Source organism: Ammodytes marinus (assembly GCF_949987685.1).
Source record: "Ammodytes marinus genome assembly, chromosome: 11".
Taxonomy (NCBI): Eukaryota; Metazoa; Chordata; class Actinopteri; order Uranoscopiformes; family Ammodytidae; genus Ammodytes; species Ammodytes marinus.
The window spans coordinates 20841940-20860584 of NC_137215.1; the positions used below are offsets into that span (position 1 = coordinate 20841940).

The 18645-nt window shown below is 39.0% G+C and overlaps 1 protein-coding gene across 1 annotated transcript; it reads left to right on the top strand.

Moving 5' to 3' along the window:
- Window positions 1–547: 547 nt before the first annotated feature.
- LOC307257889 (uncharacterized protein) lies at window positions 548–18444 on the top strand. Its single transcript, XM_080037251.1, has 34 exons — window positions 548–821; window positions 1056–1182; window positions 1431–1504; window positions 1604–1753; window positions 1870–2002; window positions 2403–2452; window positions 2541–2640; window positions 2788–2819; window positions 2912–2954; window positions 3049–3128; window positions 3299–3418; window positions 3535–3663; window positions 3751–3967; window positions 4050–4193; window positions 4301–4402; window positions 4775–4837; window positions 5039–5170; window positions 8216–8313; window positions 9357–9495; window positions 9634–9692; window positions 9774–9935; window positions 10057–10189; window positions 10440–10504; window positions 10594–10681; window positions 10938–11002; window positions 11085–11169; window positions 11426–11478; window positions 11632–11751; window positions 11839–11967; window positions 12061–12265; window positions 15064–15207; window positions 15546–15647; window positions 15750–15812; window positions 16884–18444. Exons 1-34 carry the CDS (start codon window positions 715–717, stop codon window positions 17007–17009), a joined length of 3639 nt encoding a protein of 1212 aa, XP_079893377.1. The 5' UTR covers window positions 548–714; the 3' UTR covers window positions 17010–18444.
- Window positions 18445–18645: the final 201 nt, after the last annotated feature.

Below are 18645 nucleotides of genomic sequence, written 5' to 3' on the forward strand. Positions count from 1 at the left end.
AAAAATTGTGATAAATGATACAAAACCCTTGCAAATAGTGTAGTTAGTAAGCCCCTTGAACCATTTGGTAATAACAACCACAACTCCCATGAGTCTCAGCTGCAGGCGCAGTCCTAAAGCTTCGTGGGAACTGTAGTTGAGTAATAGCCTACCAACAAAATAAACGCTTTGAAAGGTGAAGAACAGGTATGCAGCTATTTAGCCGAACCAAATTGCTTAAGAAGTACATTTAAAATATTATATATTATTTAATATATATTTAAGCATTAGCCACAAAAAACGGCTGCTAGCCAAAACAAACCTAACATGTTTTACTGTGCTAACGGCGCTAACCATAATAGGTCCATGGTGCTAACAGTCTAAACATAGTTTCCCCATAGACTTTGTGGCTTTCCCTGGTGCTACAAATGTGTGTTACACACGGTTACACACCGTATTCTTAGTCACGACTTCCGCGGTTCATATTTGCTGAATATTTTGAACCACACTTTGAAATATCGGACGTCATTTTAAGGTGCCATGTTGTTTGACGTATCCCGAGAAAACGAAACTCACTGCATGAGCGGAAGATGAAACCAAAGTGAGCCATATGTCCATGGGCCGGACGGACTACGATATGGAAACTATCCTGAAATATACCCGATATTTGCACCTTGTCCCCTTTTTTAATCGTATTAAACTTTAGTTGGCATTTCGACTGTTGAGTACATCATAATGGAAACTGAAAACTTCGTGGCAAAACTATACGAATATGCACAGAGGACGCGCCTGCAGCTGAAATTTGAAGACGTCGGATCTGTTGGACCTGATCACATTAAGACGTGAGTTCATTGATTATCTAGTGGGGTTTACGACCTACAGAGTAATCGAGAATGTATGGATTATTGAGGCTCCAACACCATGTAGTAGGCTGATTAAAAACTTCACCTGTGGGGATGATCGTAAAGTGTGCAGATGCATGAGACCTCCATCACACACATGGCACCTTCTGGTGTCATCTTGGCCGTTTAATAAAATGTATTATAATTCTAATATTGTATAATTCTTCTTCTCAGATTTACTGTGAAAGCTGTCCTGAATGGGAAGGCATATCCTGATGGTGTGGGAAAGACCAAGAAGGAAGCCAAACAGTATGCAGCTAAAAATGCCATGATAGGCTTGTTGGAGGAACCAGCTGGCTCTGTAAGACTAGGCTAATTATATTATTGACTCATTATATGTGTGTATCAAAACAGGGGTAAATTATTTATACTGTCTATACCACTCGTCGTCTGGCTTAAGTCAGACGGAAGGGATCGAGGAATTGACATGCTTGCCATTGACTGCAATATATGTATTAATGTCAAGTAGATTATTTAAAATGTTACACAAACCGCACTCCAAATCATTGAATTGTGACAATAAAATCATGCTTTTGTTTTGTTTTCGAGACTGGAGAGAAGAAAAACAGTAGCACATCAAGCCAACAAGAGGAGGAACTAAATCAAAACGTGCCAGACGTCTGGTGAGCACAAACGCGTGGCAATACAAAAAATATGAATAATTTGAATCTGTTCGGTCATTCAAAGTTTAAATTCAATTCTGATTTGCCTTGGTGTTACAGTGACAGGACAAATATCCCGAGCGTGATACCTAAAGTCGAAAGCATTACGGACACAAATTTCATTGGACTCATCAACCAGTATTGTCAGAGAACAAAGCTCCCTCACGATTACATCTTGGAGAAAAAGTGTGGTCCAGACCACAGCCCTATGTGAGTACCACTGAGCCTCTGTTACCTAAACAGACACTACAGACATTGTATTGTATGGAAAGGCTTGATAGGTATGAGAGAGAAATCACAAGATAATGTGAATGTTTACTACACAGGTTTTTCTACAAATTAGTTATCAACAATAAAGACTACCCTGTGGTTGAGGCTAAGAGTGTCAAGGAAGCCAAACAAAATGCAGCTCAGCTCGCCTGGTCCACTCTCCAAGAACAGTCGGACTGGGACAGCAAGGTATTTAAAATGTTTTTTTTTTATATGACACATTATGCTTTTTTTTATATGCCACCTAGTAGATTGTAGACAGGTGTATTGCAAATGTTTTTCCTGTTCAACAACCATAGCCACAACAGCTTACCTTGGTATAATAAATCATGCACACCTAGTATCATATAATAAATAGATATAATGTTTTGTATCCACTATGTCAGCTTAAATGTTCTGGTGAGCACTACAACCTTTACAGAAGAACGAGTCCTCAACCATATTTGTTAAGCCATTCATTTGGAAGTCAGAAGAGCCCTGATAAGCATGACAATAACTACGCACGATGTAGCAGATGACAAGGCTAGGTTGTTTTGAACGATCTGTGGTTTAGCATCACAAAACGCTTATGCTTTCTTTTTGCTTTCAGGTATCCTTTGTGTCTAATGAAGTTGCGCTGTCCACATCACTAAGCACACCGTAAGCCACTGACAGAGGAGCACAACCTAAAGTACAGTTTGATGTTGAGTATATTCGACTAATGTGGCTGGTGGTTTTTTGTCCCAAGGGAGTCCAGCAACACAAAATCCAAAAGCCCGCCTACGACCACAAGTAGCTCCACGCCACAAGTTGTTGTTGCCCATTCATCAAATCCTCCCAAAGACCAGGTTTGTTATTTCACTTATCTGTCATGGTTCCTCCATTTGTGATGCCAAAACTTATTTTGAACCCTTTCCCTTATATATAATGGATTTTAAATGTATGTTTGCTTACATATAGTTAAAGGTTTTATTTTCTTACTTCCCATTACACAGATTCCTAGTCCTGATGCGAAGCCCAAAATAAGGTAAGCCATCTTTTAAGTAAAGCTGGAAAGTTGCAGTTCATTATATTTTACCGGACGTCATTGCTGATTGTTATTTTCTTCTTCCCTTTTAGAATTGCAGCAAATTTCACAAAAGCCCACAAAAAGAGCAAAGAGGTAAAGTAAGAAGAAATGAATCAAGCATGTTCATCTTGTTTTTGTTGTATAATGTTATCATGAGATCATACCTTGACTTTCTTTATTCATCAAGGATAAAAGTGCCAATTTCAATAGCAAGAATACAGGAAACTGCCCGAGTGAGAAAACCGCAAAGCAGTCAGTAATCTCAAGGTATGGAAAATGCAAACATTAAACATGAGCATGATATTTAGCAACGCTGTTGCCTTTAATTTGTGTTTTGTGAACTAATATGCAACAAGTAAGACATGTTAATATCCACATAACCCCATGCATATGTAGTCACATTTCTGCCTCAACAATACTTGTGTTGTTTAAAAAAGGTTTACATCCGAATATGACTCCATATCGTGCCTCGGGAAAGGAGCCTTTGGTCATGTTTTCAAGGCAAAACAGAAATTGCTGAAGAAGTTTTTTGCTATAAAGATTGTCCGCTGCAGAGAGTAAGTCGAGCATGAATGCATTTTTAATTTTTTCCAAAATCAGGTGCACATGTTATGACAATTAAGCAGAATGTTTCATTAACTATGCTAGCGTCCTTGTTCTCCTTTTGGATCAGAAAAGCTTTACGAGAGGTGGCGGCATTATCAGACCTCCATCACGAAAATATAGTTCGATACTACACATGTTGGTTGGAGGATTCAGAACACCAATGGGACAGTACATCTTTCAGTTGCGGCACTTCAGAGTAAGTCCCATCCATCTGTTAAGCACTTTTTCACTTAACATAAAGGTTAAGTTTTTTTTTTTTTTTTATACTTTCCTACTTTTCCAGGTCGACCGTTAATTCATCCGTAAAGTACCTCTATATTCAGATGGAGTTGTGTGAAACAAAAACACTGAGAGTGTGGATAGACGAGAAGAATGTTCAGAATGTGAAGAAATCTCTGCGAGACTCAAAGAGAAGAGATGAGAGTCTAACTATCGCTAAGCAAATAGTCAGCGGGGTCGAGTACATTCACTCCAAGATGCTCATCCACAGAGATCTAAAGGTAAGATGAAGAGAATCAAATCAATCTTTACATCACATCAGACATGAAGCTAAAGGTTTGTTTATTTTTTTCCTATGGTAAGCCCGCTAATATCATGTTCGGGCAAGATGGTGGGGTGAAGATCGGAGACTTTGGTCTGGTCACCGACGAGAATGATGACGACGCTGAGAACCTGATAGAGAGAACAGGTTTCAAAGGAACCCCGTCCTACATGGCTCCCGAACAAGTAAGAGTAACTTTAGACTCTTCTATATTATTAAATATTCATTGATTTTAACAGGTTGTGGTGCTAAAGTCCCTTTTGTTAATATTGTGTTAAACCTTTTATTGCAGAGAAGCAGGACCAAATATGACCGAAAAGTAGATATATTTGCTATGGGCTTGATATATTTTGAACTCCTTTGGAACATCTTCACCGGCCAGGAAAAGAAAGTGGTAAATTGTTCAGAGCCCAGTTTTAATATTAACTGTTTACTACTAATATATGTTGAATGATTGATCTTCACATTTTAACATAACATCAAAGGCCCTTTTCACACCAGACATTTTGACTTCTCATTGTAGAAAAGGCACAGTTGTTAGTAATAACATTACAAATGACTCACCTCCAGCATGGTATGGTGGAGATTCAGGTCCCTGAAACTGAAGCAGCTAAATTGATTGTTTTATTCATTATGTACACCTGTGCTTTACCTACTGTGACGTGTCAAAATGCGTTCTGTGAAAAAGGTCTAGTGGACTGTTTATCAATTTGTATCATGTCAATACTTGTTGTTACCCCCTTTTATCACTGGCGTGACCTTGCAGATGTGGGATGATGCCAGAAACCAGAAACTCCCACAAGGATTTTCACAGAATTTTCCCCTGGAGGTACAACAGCATTCTTATTTCTACTCTGCACATGAAACAGCATTTTTCGTGCATGCATGCGTACGTCATGTAATGTAATTAAAATGTTAAATATTATATTAAAAAGAAGGTTTACTTTGTGAGTAAAGTTAGCTTGAAGGAATAACAGTCGATTGGCGCATGACAGTACGGAGATAACTAAAGTTGTTCTTTTTGTTGCAGAACCAAATTATTAAATTGATGCTGTGCGTGAAGCCAGAAGAACGACCGGAAGCAAGCAAATTAAAGATGCATTTGGAGGAGTGCACTAGTACACTAAGGGGGCTAAAAGAAATGCGACGCGACAGTAGGACTGTCTGATTATTAGAAGAAAATATCTTTTAATCCCAATCCTTCTAATGGCAATTAATCATCAACCGGCAATTTGTCGCTTTTGGTGGTGCCGCCGGGTCATGACCATGTTTTACTCTCTTATACTATCAGGCAATGCAACAGTTTTGGAGAGACAGATATTAAATGGGGCAGAGAGGGGAATGACATGTAGAGAATGACCTGGGCCAGATTCAAACCCGGGTCTGCTGTGACAAGGACTGAGCGTCTAAGGGAGGGGGGGGGGGGGGGGGGGCTCTAACCACTAAGCCACGAGCACCGCCAGCAATGAAACACTTTAAACAAATCATCATGTCCTGGGAAATTACTTTATCAACTGACAATGAAATAATGTATTGCATTTTGATAATAGTTAAATGTGTTTAATGTGATGTCACATTCCAGCCTTGCTCTGTAATGAATAGGCGCAACTGCATAATAAAACATTGACAACAAGGGTGTAATAGTCTTCATCCACTGTAAAGTGTAGGCTGCTGTTGTGATTTTCAGAATGTATTAAGTTTAATGTGTGCTGGATGATGTTAAATCTGTTCAAACTCTGTTTTGACATTTTAATTCAGCTCTATGGGAATTTTTTCAGCCCTGAATAAGGAAATTCTGGAAATCACTTGTTGTCAAATTCAGTGAATATCGCATCAAATCCCTTACATGTCGTAGGGCCTACTATGTGTGCTCTGAAAAAATATTCTATTAATACACAGCCAAGGTTCTGTAAACGGGTATGTTGCTTGCCATGGTGGGCCCCCTTTGTTAACATACCCGTTTCCAGATCGCTGTGTAATTATTATACTATCTATGGTAATAACACAAAAAGAAAACACTGATTTCACAACAATCTGACTCCACTTTAAGACAATGTGTGCAAAGCTTTTTCTGTTGACAAACTGTGAAAACAGGACATTGTCTGTTATTCCCTGTGGAAGTAAAGTTTGTGATTACAGGGTAAGTAGCCTATTGACAGAAATGGAGAGGGTCGCCCTACAGATGCAGATTTACAGCAATGTCAGGAGCCAGGAAGAGGGAAATATCTATGGAGTGATAGATAAGCCTACTGAAACTTAAAAGGTAAGAAGTAAATTTAGAGAACCCTATACAAATTTCAATGGATAGAGGTGGAAGTATTTAATTAGGCCTACGTTTATCGAATTGTGCATCAAATGTTATAGCTTTCCTGTGGAGGTGCCAAAGGCAACAGTGGCTACATATCCAACCCTTATCTAGGCTTTAACATGAAGGAGGTGGCACATTGTGTAGGGCTAATGTTACTACATTAGGGAATAATTAATATCAGGGCTTTAGCAACGCAGTTGTTACAGCTATTCAAAACCGACGCCGAATGTCCCATTTGAATTCAATTTCGCCTTTAGTCGTCAGGTGTGGGCTTGGTTAATTGATGTCAGTTCGAGTTAAACAAGGCAGCGTCACGTAAATGACGACTGAGAAATCGAAACTTAAAACGTAAAAGGAAGTAGTTAGTTAAGTAGTTAGTTAGTTTATTCGTCAAATGCACAACATAACAGGCAAGCAGTCATAGCTGGCAATGAAATTTTTGTGTTCCAAGCTCTCCTCAATAATGCAACAATAAAAAATTTAAAAATAGTATAGAGTATATAGAGTAAAAGAGTATCAACGTATAGTGCAATAAGAACCAAATTTTAGATAAAATAAACCTAGAATATATGTACAGTATATATACATATATATACACACACATACACACATATATATATACATATATATACATATATATATATATATATACACATACACACACACACAACATGTTATGTATGTAAAGAATACATATATAAGTGTCTCAGACAGCAGTTAAGGGACTTGCGGAGTTCAACATTCTTGTGCTGCTCGGAAAAAAGCTGTTCTTGAACCTGGTGGTTCTGGTTTTGATGCTCCGATACCGTCTGCCTGACGGTAGCAGAGTGAACAGTTCCTGGCTAGGGTGGCTGTGGTCGTTGAGGATGCGCTGTGCTTTTCTCCGACATCTTCGGGTGTAGAGGTCATGTATGGATGGCAGATCAGACCTGGTGATGTGCTGAGCGGTTTTCACGACCCTCTGCAGAGCTTTACGGTCGCGGTCGTTGCAGTTTCCATACCAGCTGGTGATACATGCTGGGGGGGGGGGGGGGGGTGTACATAGGTAGTGGTGTAAAATAACGTGATTCTGTAGTGGGAGCATAATTTGCTAGAGACAATTGATCTCACATTATACCCTACTAAACCTATAATAACGTTATAAAGTAGCATAAAAATATACAGCTTTCATTGTAGGCTAGCCTACATGGGGTGAGTAGTGGTGTTGTAAGTAACGTGATTTTGTAGTGGGAGCATTATTTGATAGTTAATGGGTCTACAGATCAAATACGCTACCAATTACGTGAGGTAGCATTTTCTGATAGGGTAGCATAATTTGATATAGGCTAGGCTATTAAACACTAACAGCATCAAAATATGCTCCCCATATTCCTACAGTGTAGGCTACACTGTGTGTAGGCCTACATAGGGTGAGTAGTGGTGTAAAATAACGTGATTCTGTAGTGGATGCATCGTCTGATGAGGTAATTGTCTATACGCTACCATGACGTAGGGTAGCATTTTCTGATAGGTAGCAAAATCTGACGAGGGAGCAGAAAATGTCAGAACACCGGTCAGGATGCTCTCGATGGTGCATTGGTAAAAGTTGCAGAGTATTCTGGAGCCCATACCGAACCTTCTCAGTCTGCGGAGGAAGAAGAGCCGCTGTCTTGCTGCCTTAACAACAGTGTCAGTGTGGTGTGACCAGGACAGGTCCTCAGTGATGTGTACGCCAAGGAACCTGAAGCTGCTGACTCTCTAGCAAGTAGCCTAATAGGCCGCACACCGCGGGAGTAGGCTAGGCATACAAGCAGAATATTGAGCAGGAAAAACAATAAGGAGTTTTTCGAGATTTGTGCAATGCTTTTAAATATTGATGCAATTTGAGCCGAAAACCCGTTATCTTCGTCATTTCTGAAGGGAACTATGAACTACGTGGCTGAACTAACCAACTATTCACATAGAACACGCTGTGAGCTGCGCTATGAGGACCTTGGGCGTGTTGGTCCTGATCAAACGTGAGTTGAATTAGTTCTAAATTGTGGGTTGCTCATACGATTGAACCTTTTTCCGTAGCTTAGTTATTTTTTTTATATTATTCAGCGCCGGTAGTAGGCTATCTTGTTATAGGCCTACATGGTTCAATTTTAGAGACATAAACATGTAGCCTACTTTCTGTGAAGAACATGCAGAAACAGTTTTGCACAATATTTTAGGCATTGTTCAAACCAAAACATATAGATTTGTTATGTTCATATAGCCTACTAGGCTGTATTAACACTGGATTTCTTTCAGGTCACACACCCTAAGGATAGATATCGTGAGGAGATATAATTCACAAGTGTTAAGCCAAGGCCTTACAATACATGTAGGGCCTAGCATATTAATTATATTGGCAACATTTTACGTTAATAAATGAAAATGCAGTAGCCTAGTAGAAAACCTCATTTTCTCTGTGAGGTGTATAAGTCCAATAACAAAAGGGCTATGAAAAGTTTCAACATAATGGACCTCTCATAATATAGGCTACCCCTGGGGCCCTGGCTCTGTTATTGTTATTATTATTTTTAATTTTTATTTGTATACCTTTGTATGATATTCTTCTGTATAGCCTACTTTGTACTCCTTCTCTTGCAATAAAGAAATATTTAGTTATATAGGCCTGTATATGTAACGTTGTAGTAGCCTACTTCACCATCACCATAATGGGAGCACAACTTCTTTTTACTTGCAGCACAAAGGGAAACTTGAGTTAATTAAAGTAATTTTTCAGAGAAATGCGACTGGGCAGGGCATACTGTAGAAAGTCATACTAACGTTTTAACATCAAAGTGGGTTGATTAGGGGCACCTCAAATGTGTATATAAGTGCAGTTTTTGAATAAATATACATTTGTTACAGTTATAGTGAACCTATGAATGTAATCGCAACTGAAGATGGATTTAGGTCCCCCTGCATGGTAGTATGCAGAATAATTTTAGTTACTGCAATCCAATCCTACCAACATCATGTCAACATGCCTGTAGCCTATAGCAAACATCATGTGCCAATTCCTCCACAGATTCACCCAGAGGGCAGTCATAAATGGTAAAGAGTATCCCGATGGTGTGGGGAAGACCGAAAAGGGAGCCAAACAAAATGCTGCTAAAAAGGCCTTGACATGCTTGTTGGAGAACGAACACCAGGACTCGGTGGCCTCAGTAAGATTATTATTCCTATTTACTCAACTAGAGTGTTGAATTCTATTTAAAGAAGATCAGATAGGGTATCTCATAGATCTACTCAGGCTAAAGTCCACTGTGGGCACCATCTCAATATTGTCCTTTTTTATTGAAAAGACTGCAGATCAAAAGCTGAACAAAAAGGAGGAATCTAGTCAAACTGTTCCTGATCTCCAGTGAGTAAATCACAAAAGCAGTGCATTGTTTAGTTTTTAAGTCTTCATCAGTGTTCATCAAATGTTACTTGTTTATCACAGCAATAGGATAAGACTCCTTGGTGTGAACTCACAGCTTGACAGAGACAAACGGAGACAAACAGAGACCAATTACATTGGCCTTGTCGACCACTACTGTCAGAAAAAAACATTCTGCCATTCATACATCGAGGAGAGGAGATGTGGCAAACCTCATAACCCTCAGTGAGTGTGAACCTGAACCGCTGTAACCTCAACATAAACTTTATGCTGCAAATTCTTGTTTGATATTTGGTTCTAAACAATATAAAAATGTGAAGACAATATTTTATTATTTCCTACACAGGTTTTTCTATAAATTAATGATAGAAAAAAAGGAATATCCTGAAGCTGAGGGTAAAACTGTCAAGGAGGCCAAACGAAATGCGGCTCGGCTCGCCTGGTTTGCTCTCCAAGAACAGTCAGACTGGGACAGCAAGGTATTTAATGTATTAGTCTGTACAACAGCCCTGCCATATCTCCTACCTTCAGGAATGTTGTAGTGGTCTTTTTTTTTAAAGAAGTGTTGATCAAACTTCATGGTTATTTTGGAACATGTACTTGTGCTGCTGGTATACTGTACTACATTTTAGAGTTTATTTTTTAATTTAGCCAAGCCTCACCCACACCTGTCAGTATAACACCATACACATTTGTCATTAATTATTTAATATTTTCTGTGTGTTTAAGGTGTCTCTCAGATCAACGGTCTCCACAGATACACCATCTAAGTTGTCAGTGCGATCAACTTCATGGTAAAGCTATTATTGTCATCAATAGGAGAGTAGGCACACAGAGTTTGAATACGGAGGAGTTGTACTTATGTCTCTCGTATTCCCCCTAGGGAGTCCCATGAATCATCACAAAGCACGCCAATGAACACAAGTGACTCAAAATTATTCACCAATTCATCAAACCTTTCCGATGCTCAGGTCTGTTTTCTCATATTCATAAACATTTCTAAAAGGTAAATCAAAAATCTAAACCTATGATGTGCAGCAGATCAGTGGCAGTACTGTAAAGAACACAAAGGTTTAGTCTAGTTCTGTATGACATTTTAAATGGTTTGACTGAGGGGGAAAATATATTAAATCATTTATATTATTTAAACATTTTCAATTGTAAAAGATGAAAAATAAATTACTATTTGGACCATGCAACAATTAACCTTTTTTTTGTGAATTGTAGATGTCCTTAAAGTCAACTGTATCTGAAGATGATGTACCAACCCGGTTGTCAACTCCAACTTCACTGTAAGACACTTACTGAATCTTTGTATTCAAACTGAGTGTTACTGAAAAAGCTGTACACAAGCTATTTATTATTTTCTCCTAGGGAGTCTCTTGCTTCATCACATAGCATGTCGGGTACAAGTGGCTCAGCAGTATTCACTGATTCATCCAACTCTTCCACAGATCAGGTTTGCACTTTGTACAACTATCTTAAAAATTGTGATAGTTAACAGAAAAATTCACCATTTTATATTCTGTCTACTCTGTATGTTGAAAGAGCAAAAGAAAAGTAGTAGTGTAGTCACTCACACATTTTATACATAGCTGTTTTACATGGTGGACTACACGTTGTAAGTCATTGTTCTTTAATAATATACAGTATATTAATATATTAATCACAACAGCGTTCAAATTATTAAATCTATTTTACTTTTATTCTGTAAGCATGCTGTTAAAGACAAGAAAACAGAGAATATTCAGACATCCATCCAGTCAAGGTATGAAAACAAAACATTCATTTGCAATGTAGTGTGTTTTTAATACTGATATGGTATTAAATCTTTTCCCCAATAATTGATGTACAATCAAGAAGACCTTTGTATGTTATTTTATTTTTTAAATAGTCTAAATGATGGAATTATTTTCAACAGGTTTACTTCAGACTTTGATCCCATGGATTGTCTTGGCAGTGGAGCATTTGGTTGTGTTTACAAAGTAAGACAGAAACTGCTGGACAAGTATTATGCTGTAAAGGTTGTCCGCTGTGAAGAGTAAGTATGCTATGGTGACGTTCCAATGTGCATTATTGTTTAAAGTAGTTAGTTTGCTGAGTAATTTTTTGTTCTTCTTTGGATCAGGAAATCTCTTCGAGAGGTGGGGACATTATCAGACCTCCTGCACTGTAATATCGTTCGGTATTACACATTTTGGATGGAGGATACAGGATACCAATGGGACTTTTCAGCTGGGAGTGGCAGCTCTTCCCGGTAAGTCCCATGCACTTTTGTTAGTTCTTAGCTTTTTATTTCAAGTTTAAGATGAGTGATTCAATCTATGTTCTCCTCTTCTTGCATGTTTAGGTCTGCATATAATTCCTCTGCAAAGTACCTCTATATTCAGATGGAGCTATGTGACACCAAAACACTTAAAGTGTGGCTTGATGAGAAGAACTCACAGTCTCTGCAAGACTCCAAGAGAGGAGAAGAAAGTCTAAACATTGCTCAACAAATACTGAGTGGAGTCGAATATATTCACTCCAAAAAGCACATTCACAGGGACCTTAAGGTGAGACCTGATGCTTAATAATAGGCTAAATATGTATGTATGTGTTATGGCCAGCTCGCAAAACACAACAAATATAGAAGCCCTTAAGTGAAATTATTGGGGGCGCCCTTAGCTCAGTTGGTAGGGCGCCCCCCCCCCCCCGGGCCCGCGGTCGTTCTCTGCATGTCACTCCCCTCTCTGCCCCATTTCACCTCTGTCTCTTCACACTATCAATAAAGCATGAAAAATGCCAAAAAATATTTAAAAAAAAATGGAAATTATCCCAGTGAGTAATGAATGAAAGACTATGGGGGTGATGGCATCTGGTTCCTGGTCTGGACAGAGAGTTGATCACTGGAAGGGGTCGGAAGGAAGTTATCTGCAAATGTAATCCATTGGGCCTGGGGTTGAAGCAACGGGATGACTAAGGGTGTAATCACACATGGAAAGTCCGTTAGTTAACTTGCTTTGGTCCAGACCAAATAGAATTTAGATATTTTTTTTTGGTTTGGTCCACTTTCATATTGCCCCTTTTGCAAGTGAACCAGCATTACGAAGCAAAACCACACGTGATCTGAGATCATTCATTCATTGGACAGACATTCTGGGGTGGAGAGAAGCAGGAAGAACGAAGTAAAAACTGCGAATTTATCATTGATATAATATGGGGTTAAAAATAATAAAAAGGCCTACATCTAGCCTATAAATAAAGAAGAAAAACATCAAATTATTGTTTCATATGGTTATAATATATAGCCCCATGTCAATGCCACGTTATGTGGCTTGTAGCCTACAATGTGAAACATAATTTTTACTGTATTTTTGCTGCTGGACGCGCGGCTCGCGTGAAGAATAGGCTCAAGCTGAAACACAGCTGATTAAGCTGTGTATCAGCTTGTTGTCAGTTCGGCGCAGTTCAGCTCCAAACTGACACGGGGATAGTATTGACGGTCCCATTGGGAAGAAAAATAAAAACACACACTTCATGAAAAGCGCAGCGTGAACCTGTTGGCACTGTAGGCTACGGGAGACGCTCCCCTCTCCATCTGATCGCTGAACATATCAGCATGTGTGCGCGTCATTATCAACTGTAATATTTTCGCTCGGGGCTCCCGGTCAAACCACAACTAATCTTCCTAACAATGGCGACAACAACATTATCCCATAATGTGAAGCTGATGGCGATTTATTAAAAAAGAAAAGAAAGAAAAGGCGCAGTGCTTCCTGCAATTGGGTCGGATCGATTCCGGCCAAATTCACACCACAAACGAACTGCAGCAGAGTGCGTTTTGAAGTGCATCGAGACCACCTCTTCAGCTGGGTCTCAGAGCGTTTGTTTGGTCCACCCCCGAGTGTGATTGCTGTATTCACACATGTCTGAAAGATGCGCACCAAAGGCGGAAGTGCACCTGAGTTCGTTTCAACCGAACTAAACATGTCGTGTGTGAATACAACCTTAATGTTTGCTCCCAGGAGGCTGCTAAATTCATTCTAGAAATGGGAGGTGGATTTGGTTACACGCCCAGAGACTCTTAGGTGGCACATCTGGCAAAAAACATGGTGCAATATGAGTTATGGATTTTTAACAGAGGTTAATACAGTATATGCACTTGTGGCACAGGAGTGAAGCTTTGGGTCAATAGCAGACCGCTGAGAGAAGAGGAGAGGAGGCTTGCCATGGAGCTGGTTCTGATGATGCATAGGGGAAACTTTGCAAACCCCAGACAGTGTTGTAGCCCCATACGAGAGGATAGTGTGGGACAGTCCTACACAGTCATGACCTTATCAAGATCCATCTAGATGTTACCAGCAATGACGATTAATTAACAACTTCAAGAAACAACATTTTTAAAAATCCGCCTTCAAAAGGCTCCGGAGGACATCCTCACATGTTTCCGATTAGATTGTATATCGTTACACATGCTACTGGTTGGACTTTGAGAAAATCAGAATGAATATCCAGAACAACTGGCAGAAAAAAAGGCTGGAACACTCAGGCAGATGTGAACTAGTCCATGTGGAAGAGTAAAGGTTGAGGTGGACTACTACTAGTAGGCCGATAAGGGAAATGGTAAGTAGGTTAGTCAGTAGGTGGGGAAGGTCAGGTGATAGAAATTGCAGGGAAACCGGTTTACTGCAGTGCAGTAGGGAGTGACCTGATCTGAAATAACAGGGAGAGTTAGAGTTCAAAACAACATAATGACTATTATGAGCTTGCTGGAGTTGTGACATAAGAAACATATGTCTACTTTGTCTATCAAGTCTTTCTTAACCTATTATGTTAAAGTCCTTCCATTTTTAAGGCCATAATTCAATAACTCCCCCTTCACAATAGTGCGGAGGAAGTCTTCAACAGTAGACGATCAGGTTATAAAACCTAATTTCGCTCTAGCGAAGGCTGTCACCTGTCACTTTTCGTGCGCACACACGGAAGGAACGTGCCAGCGGTGTCGGAAGTAATTCGCCAGCTGCCAACTGTTTGATTCGGTAGGTTCTTTGTGCCCTAATAAGCGCAATGCCACCGAAAAAACATCCTGCATCTGCGGAGGAGGTCGATGACATTAAATTTAACTCTTTAAATTTGTTTTTGTAAAACAAAATAAGAACCGAGAAAAACATGAGGTTGAAAGTCGATCAATTGACCAATTAATGACCCAATGGAGGCCACATGCTTACTTTTTAGAATATGATGCTTTTTTTTTTACTGCACGACCATTTTGAAATCCATTTCAAGCTCTCAATGTACTACTTAAAGTGTTATCATGCAAGGAACAAAATGTTTATGTGTTTCAATTTAATAAATTCAATCCAATTTAAAGCCTGAAAACATCCTGTTTGGACTGGATGGAGAAGTGAAGATTGGGGACTTTGGTTTGGTCACTGCTGAGGATGATGACGTTACTGACACCCTGATGGAGAGAACAGGGAACAGAGGAACCAGGACTTACATGGCTCCTGAACAAGTGAGATGGTCTATACCGACATTAACTTATGATTATTTTATATAATGGAGTTAACAAGTATAGACTACACCTATGCCTAGTAACACACATAACAATGTACCAGGATTTCCTGAAGCCCCAGCCTCACCTGTCTTTATTGTTGTCAGTGAGAGCTGTAAAATCAAAAAGTTTACATCAACTGTTTGAAGATCCATGCCACAGAACATAGGATTAAAACTTTACACATTTGAGCGGTATAAGCTATACTCAAGATGACCATATCCAATTAATCAATCATGATGATAAGTGGAAGATTAACATTAGGCTGATCAAGTGTCTCTGTTCATATTCTGTAACAGATAAAGGAGATGAACTATGACCGAAAAGTTGACATATTTGCTCTGGGGTTGATATGCTTTGAACTCCTTTGGAAGCTCTCTACGGGCCACGAAAGAGCAGAGGTAATTCTTTCATAAACATAAAATTACATGGTGTGTTATTATTAAAGTTTGATAAGCTAACTAACAAGTTATACCATCCTTCTTTCAATGCATGAATTACAGGTTTGGAATGAGGCCAGAAGTCAAAATCTCCCCCAAGAGTTTTCATTGGCTTTTCCCAAAGAGGTAGATTACCATTAGTCTTATTAACCTAACTGATTCGGACTGCTGCTGTCTGTATATGTGAATAATGTAAAATATCAAGCAGTATATAAAACTGTGTTTAAGGTTGTGTTCACACCTAAACGTCTGCTTCTTTGGTGCACCACCAGTTGAGAGTGGATACATTGTTTCATTTTTTAGATAGTTTGGTTCGCATTGAAGAAGGCAAAACTCGAACTGACTATATTGTAAACAAAAGTAACGTGCACGGGAATGCTGTCAGACTGTTTGGTGAGTAAAAATGCAGATCGCTCGCAATTTCTTCCATCGTCTACATCACAGAGCATGAGTCGGTTATTTTCATGCTTAATATGGATAGCATATTGTAACAGCCAGAATCTATTAAATCTAGTGCTACTTTCCTCTGTCAGTCCACGTTACAATATCAGCAGACTGTAGGGGGAAGAGCATATGGGCGTATGCTCTGACAACGTGCGCTTAATAACTTAGTAACACAATGAAAGACATTATGCAAAAGACGGCAAAAGGATGCATAAATACTCCGCTTTGTGTAATTAGTGCGGATGGGGTGCTCTTTAATAATTCCAAAATATAGGAATATATAATTTAAATAATCACGGCCACGCAGCCACACTTCATTTGTATTATTGATCTTTGATAAATGCAATCAATGTAATCACATGACGAGGGCCAAGATCAACGTGTGTAGTTGTTCCATTTTCGTGAACTTGAAAAGTGTCAAGTTTATCTAAGCTATTTCTGGAAAATAACACAAGGCTGCTCTTTTTTTGTTTACTTCCTGGGGTCTTCCTGCATGGAAGATTCGACAAATTAGAGAGCAGTGTCCTCGCGCATTAAAAATGATGGTTCACTTGTAAATGCCGTTCAAATCAATCTTGATGCAATATGCAACATTGTAACAAATTGGTCCCTGGTTCGGACCAGGGCAAACAGTAGGTGTGGGAAATAACATGAACTGCAGTTTTCACAGTTTACGTTTGTCAAATGCCTGAGCAAATTATGTGTTAATACTGTGGAGTATTTAGTTTCAGTTATTTTTTATTTTTTTTGCAGAACCAAATCATTACGTTAATGCTGTGTGAGAAGCCAGAAGACCGACCTGAAGCAAGAACAGTGAAGGCAGAGCTGGAACAGCGGGCTCAGCCTTTCCACCCGCAAAATATGTATCAGGATAATTGAAAAAACTGATTATCACAAGGAGTGATAATTTATGGGATCATGTGGAAATCTGTCTCTACTGGTGTCTGTCAATTAAAGGTGCTCCGAGGAACTTTTAGTTTTTGTTAATTCTCGCACCTCCTTTGGACAAGGTGTTGTTCCTGGGTGAGCATACCCATGACAAAGGCATTAAGAAAAACTATACAAAAATAGCATTCTTTGCACTGATGTTCTCGTTTGGTGTTACATGTAATGTATGATCATCAGAGGGAAAATGAAACTGTTTCAGAAATATTTAAAAGTTCCTCGTAGCACCTTTTAATGAAATGATTTGATATGTTTCAATATCATTATGTATGAATATGGTTTATGTACTGCACTTAATACATAGCACTTAAAAAGGTGAAACACTATGACATTGGATAGCAGTTTGGGATTCTCTGTTGAGCATTAGGACTCTTGAACATAAACATAAAGAGTAACTTTTACATTTGTCACATCTGTCTAAATTTAGTTTTGAACAATCATGTACTGGGTCATTGAAAACGGTTGAATGTATTAGGAGTTACAGTATGTCACTTTATAGCCTGTGCTTTGTATCAAATATGTTAATAATGGTTATCTGAGATAAATGGCCGTACTTATATAACCCTGGACGACTAGCTCTACCTTCTGAGCCAAAGCCACCCTCATCCATCGAACCGTACTGTTTACATATACAGTATTGTATGTACATACAGTGTATACAGTTTCTTTTTACTCTTCTCTGTTAATGATTGAATCACAAGTATGTGTAAGCCGAAGCTAGTTATTTTCAATAGCAGAAATGTGTTTGTGTGAATGAAGGTTTTGTATCAATCCTATGGAAACTAGTAGGCACAATAGTATCAAATCTCATACTCAAGATGATACATTTAGTGTCACTGTCAGCCATGTAAAACAGCTTTGGATAGATTCTTGATTGACTTTCCATTACAATTAGGGACACTAATACCTGGAATTAAAAAATATATCAGTAAGGCTGGCTTTGTTCTGGGTATATCTCTTTAGCCCTAGTATAGAGAGTGTTTTGCACAAACACATCACATCTCCACTAACAAACAGCTGAGTATTATCAGCTGTAAAACTGTAATGTGCAGGGTATGTACAATTTTGAATTGGCAAAAAATATATATATTTTGGTTCACAGTTTACTGAAGTTATAATTATAACAGAATTATAGATTAGATTACCAGTTTATGGTGGTGATCCTTTGTTTGCTGTGCCTGCTTTGTTTTCAAGTTGTCCAGTGTTCTCAGTATTCCAATATGTCAATGAACTACTGTCTTCAATACTCAACTGCCTGCCTGGTGTCGGCGCCTGGGTCCTTTCACAATGGCTACAATCTTGACACTAATGAGGAAATGTATTTTGATATATAACAAAAATAAAATCACATCTAGAACATGGAGTTGGTGGCCCCTTTGAAAATCTTGCCCCTAGCCCCCTGCCCTTATAGGCTACATTGTGTGCACACCACTGGACTAATAAAACTACAATAAAACAAAGCAATATCTGCAATAGGCTGCAGTTATTGATATCAACGCCATTCTGTGCAATTTTGCGGACAGTCTTTTACAGATGACCCGGATAATCGGTGCCTATGGTTTCGATTCCG

Excerpts from the sequence above, each read along its gene's own strand:
- LOC307257889 (XM_080037251.1), top strand. The coding sequence starts at position 715 with ATGGAAACTGAAAACTTCGTGGCAAAACTATACGAATATGCACAGAGG. Across the intron at positions 1,183-1,430 it reads TGGAGGAACCAGCTGGCTCT|ACTGGAGAGAAGAAAAACAG; the intron begins GTAAGACTAGGC and ends TTTGTTTTCGAG. Across the intron at positions 8,314-9,356 it reads CGTGTTGGTCCTGATCAAAC|ATTCACCCAGAGGGCAGTCA; the intron begins GTGAGTTGAATT and ends ATTCCTCCACAG.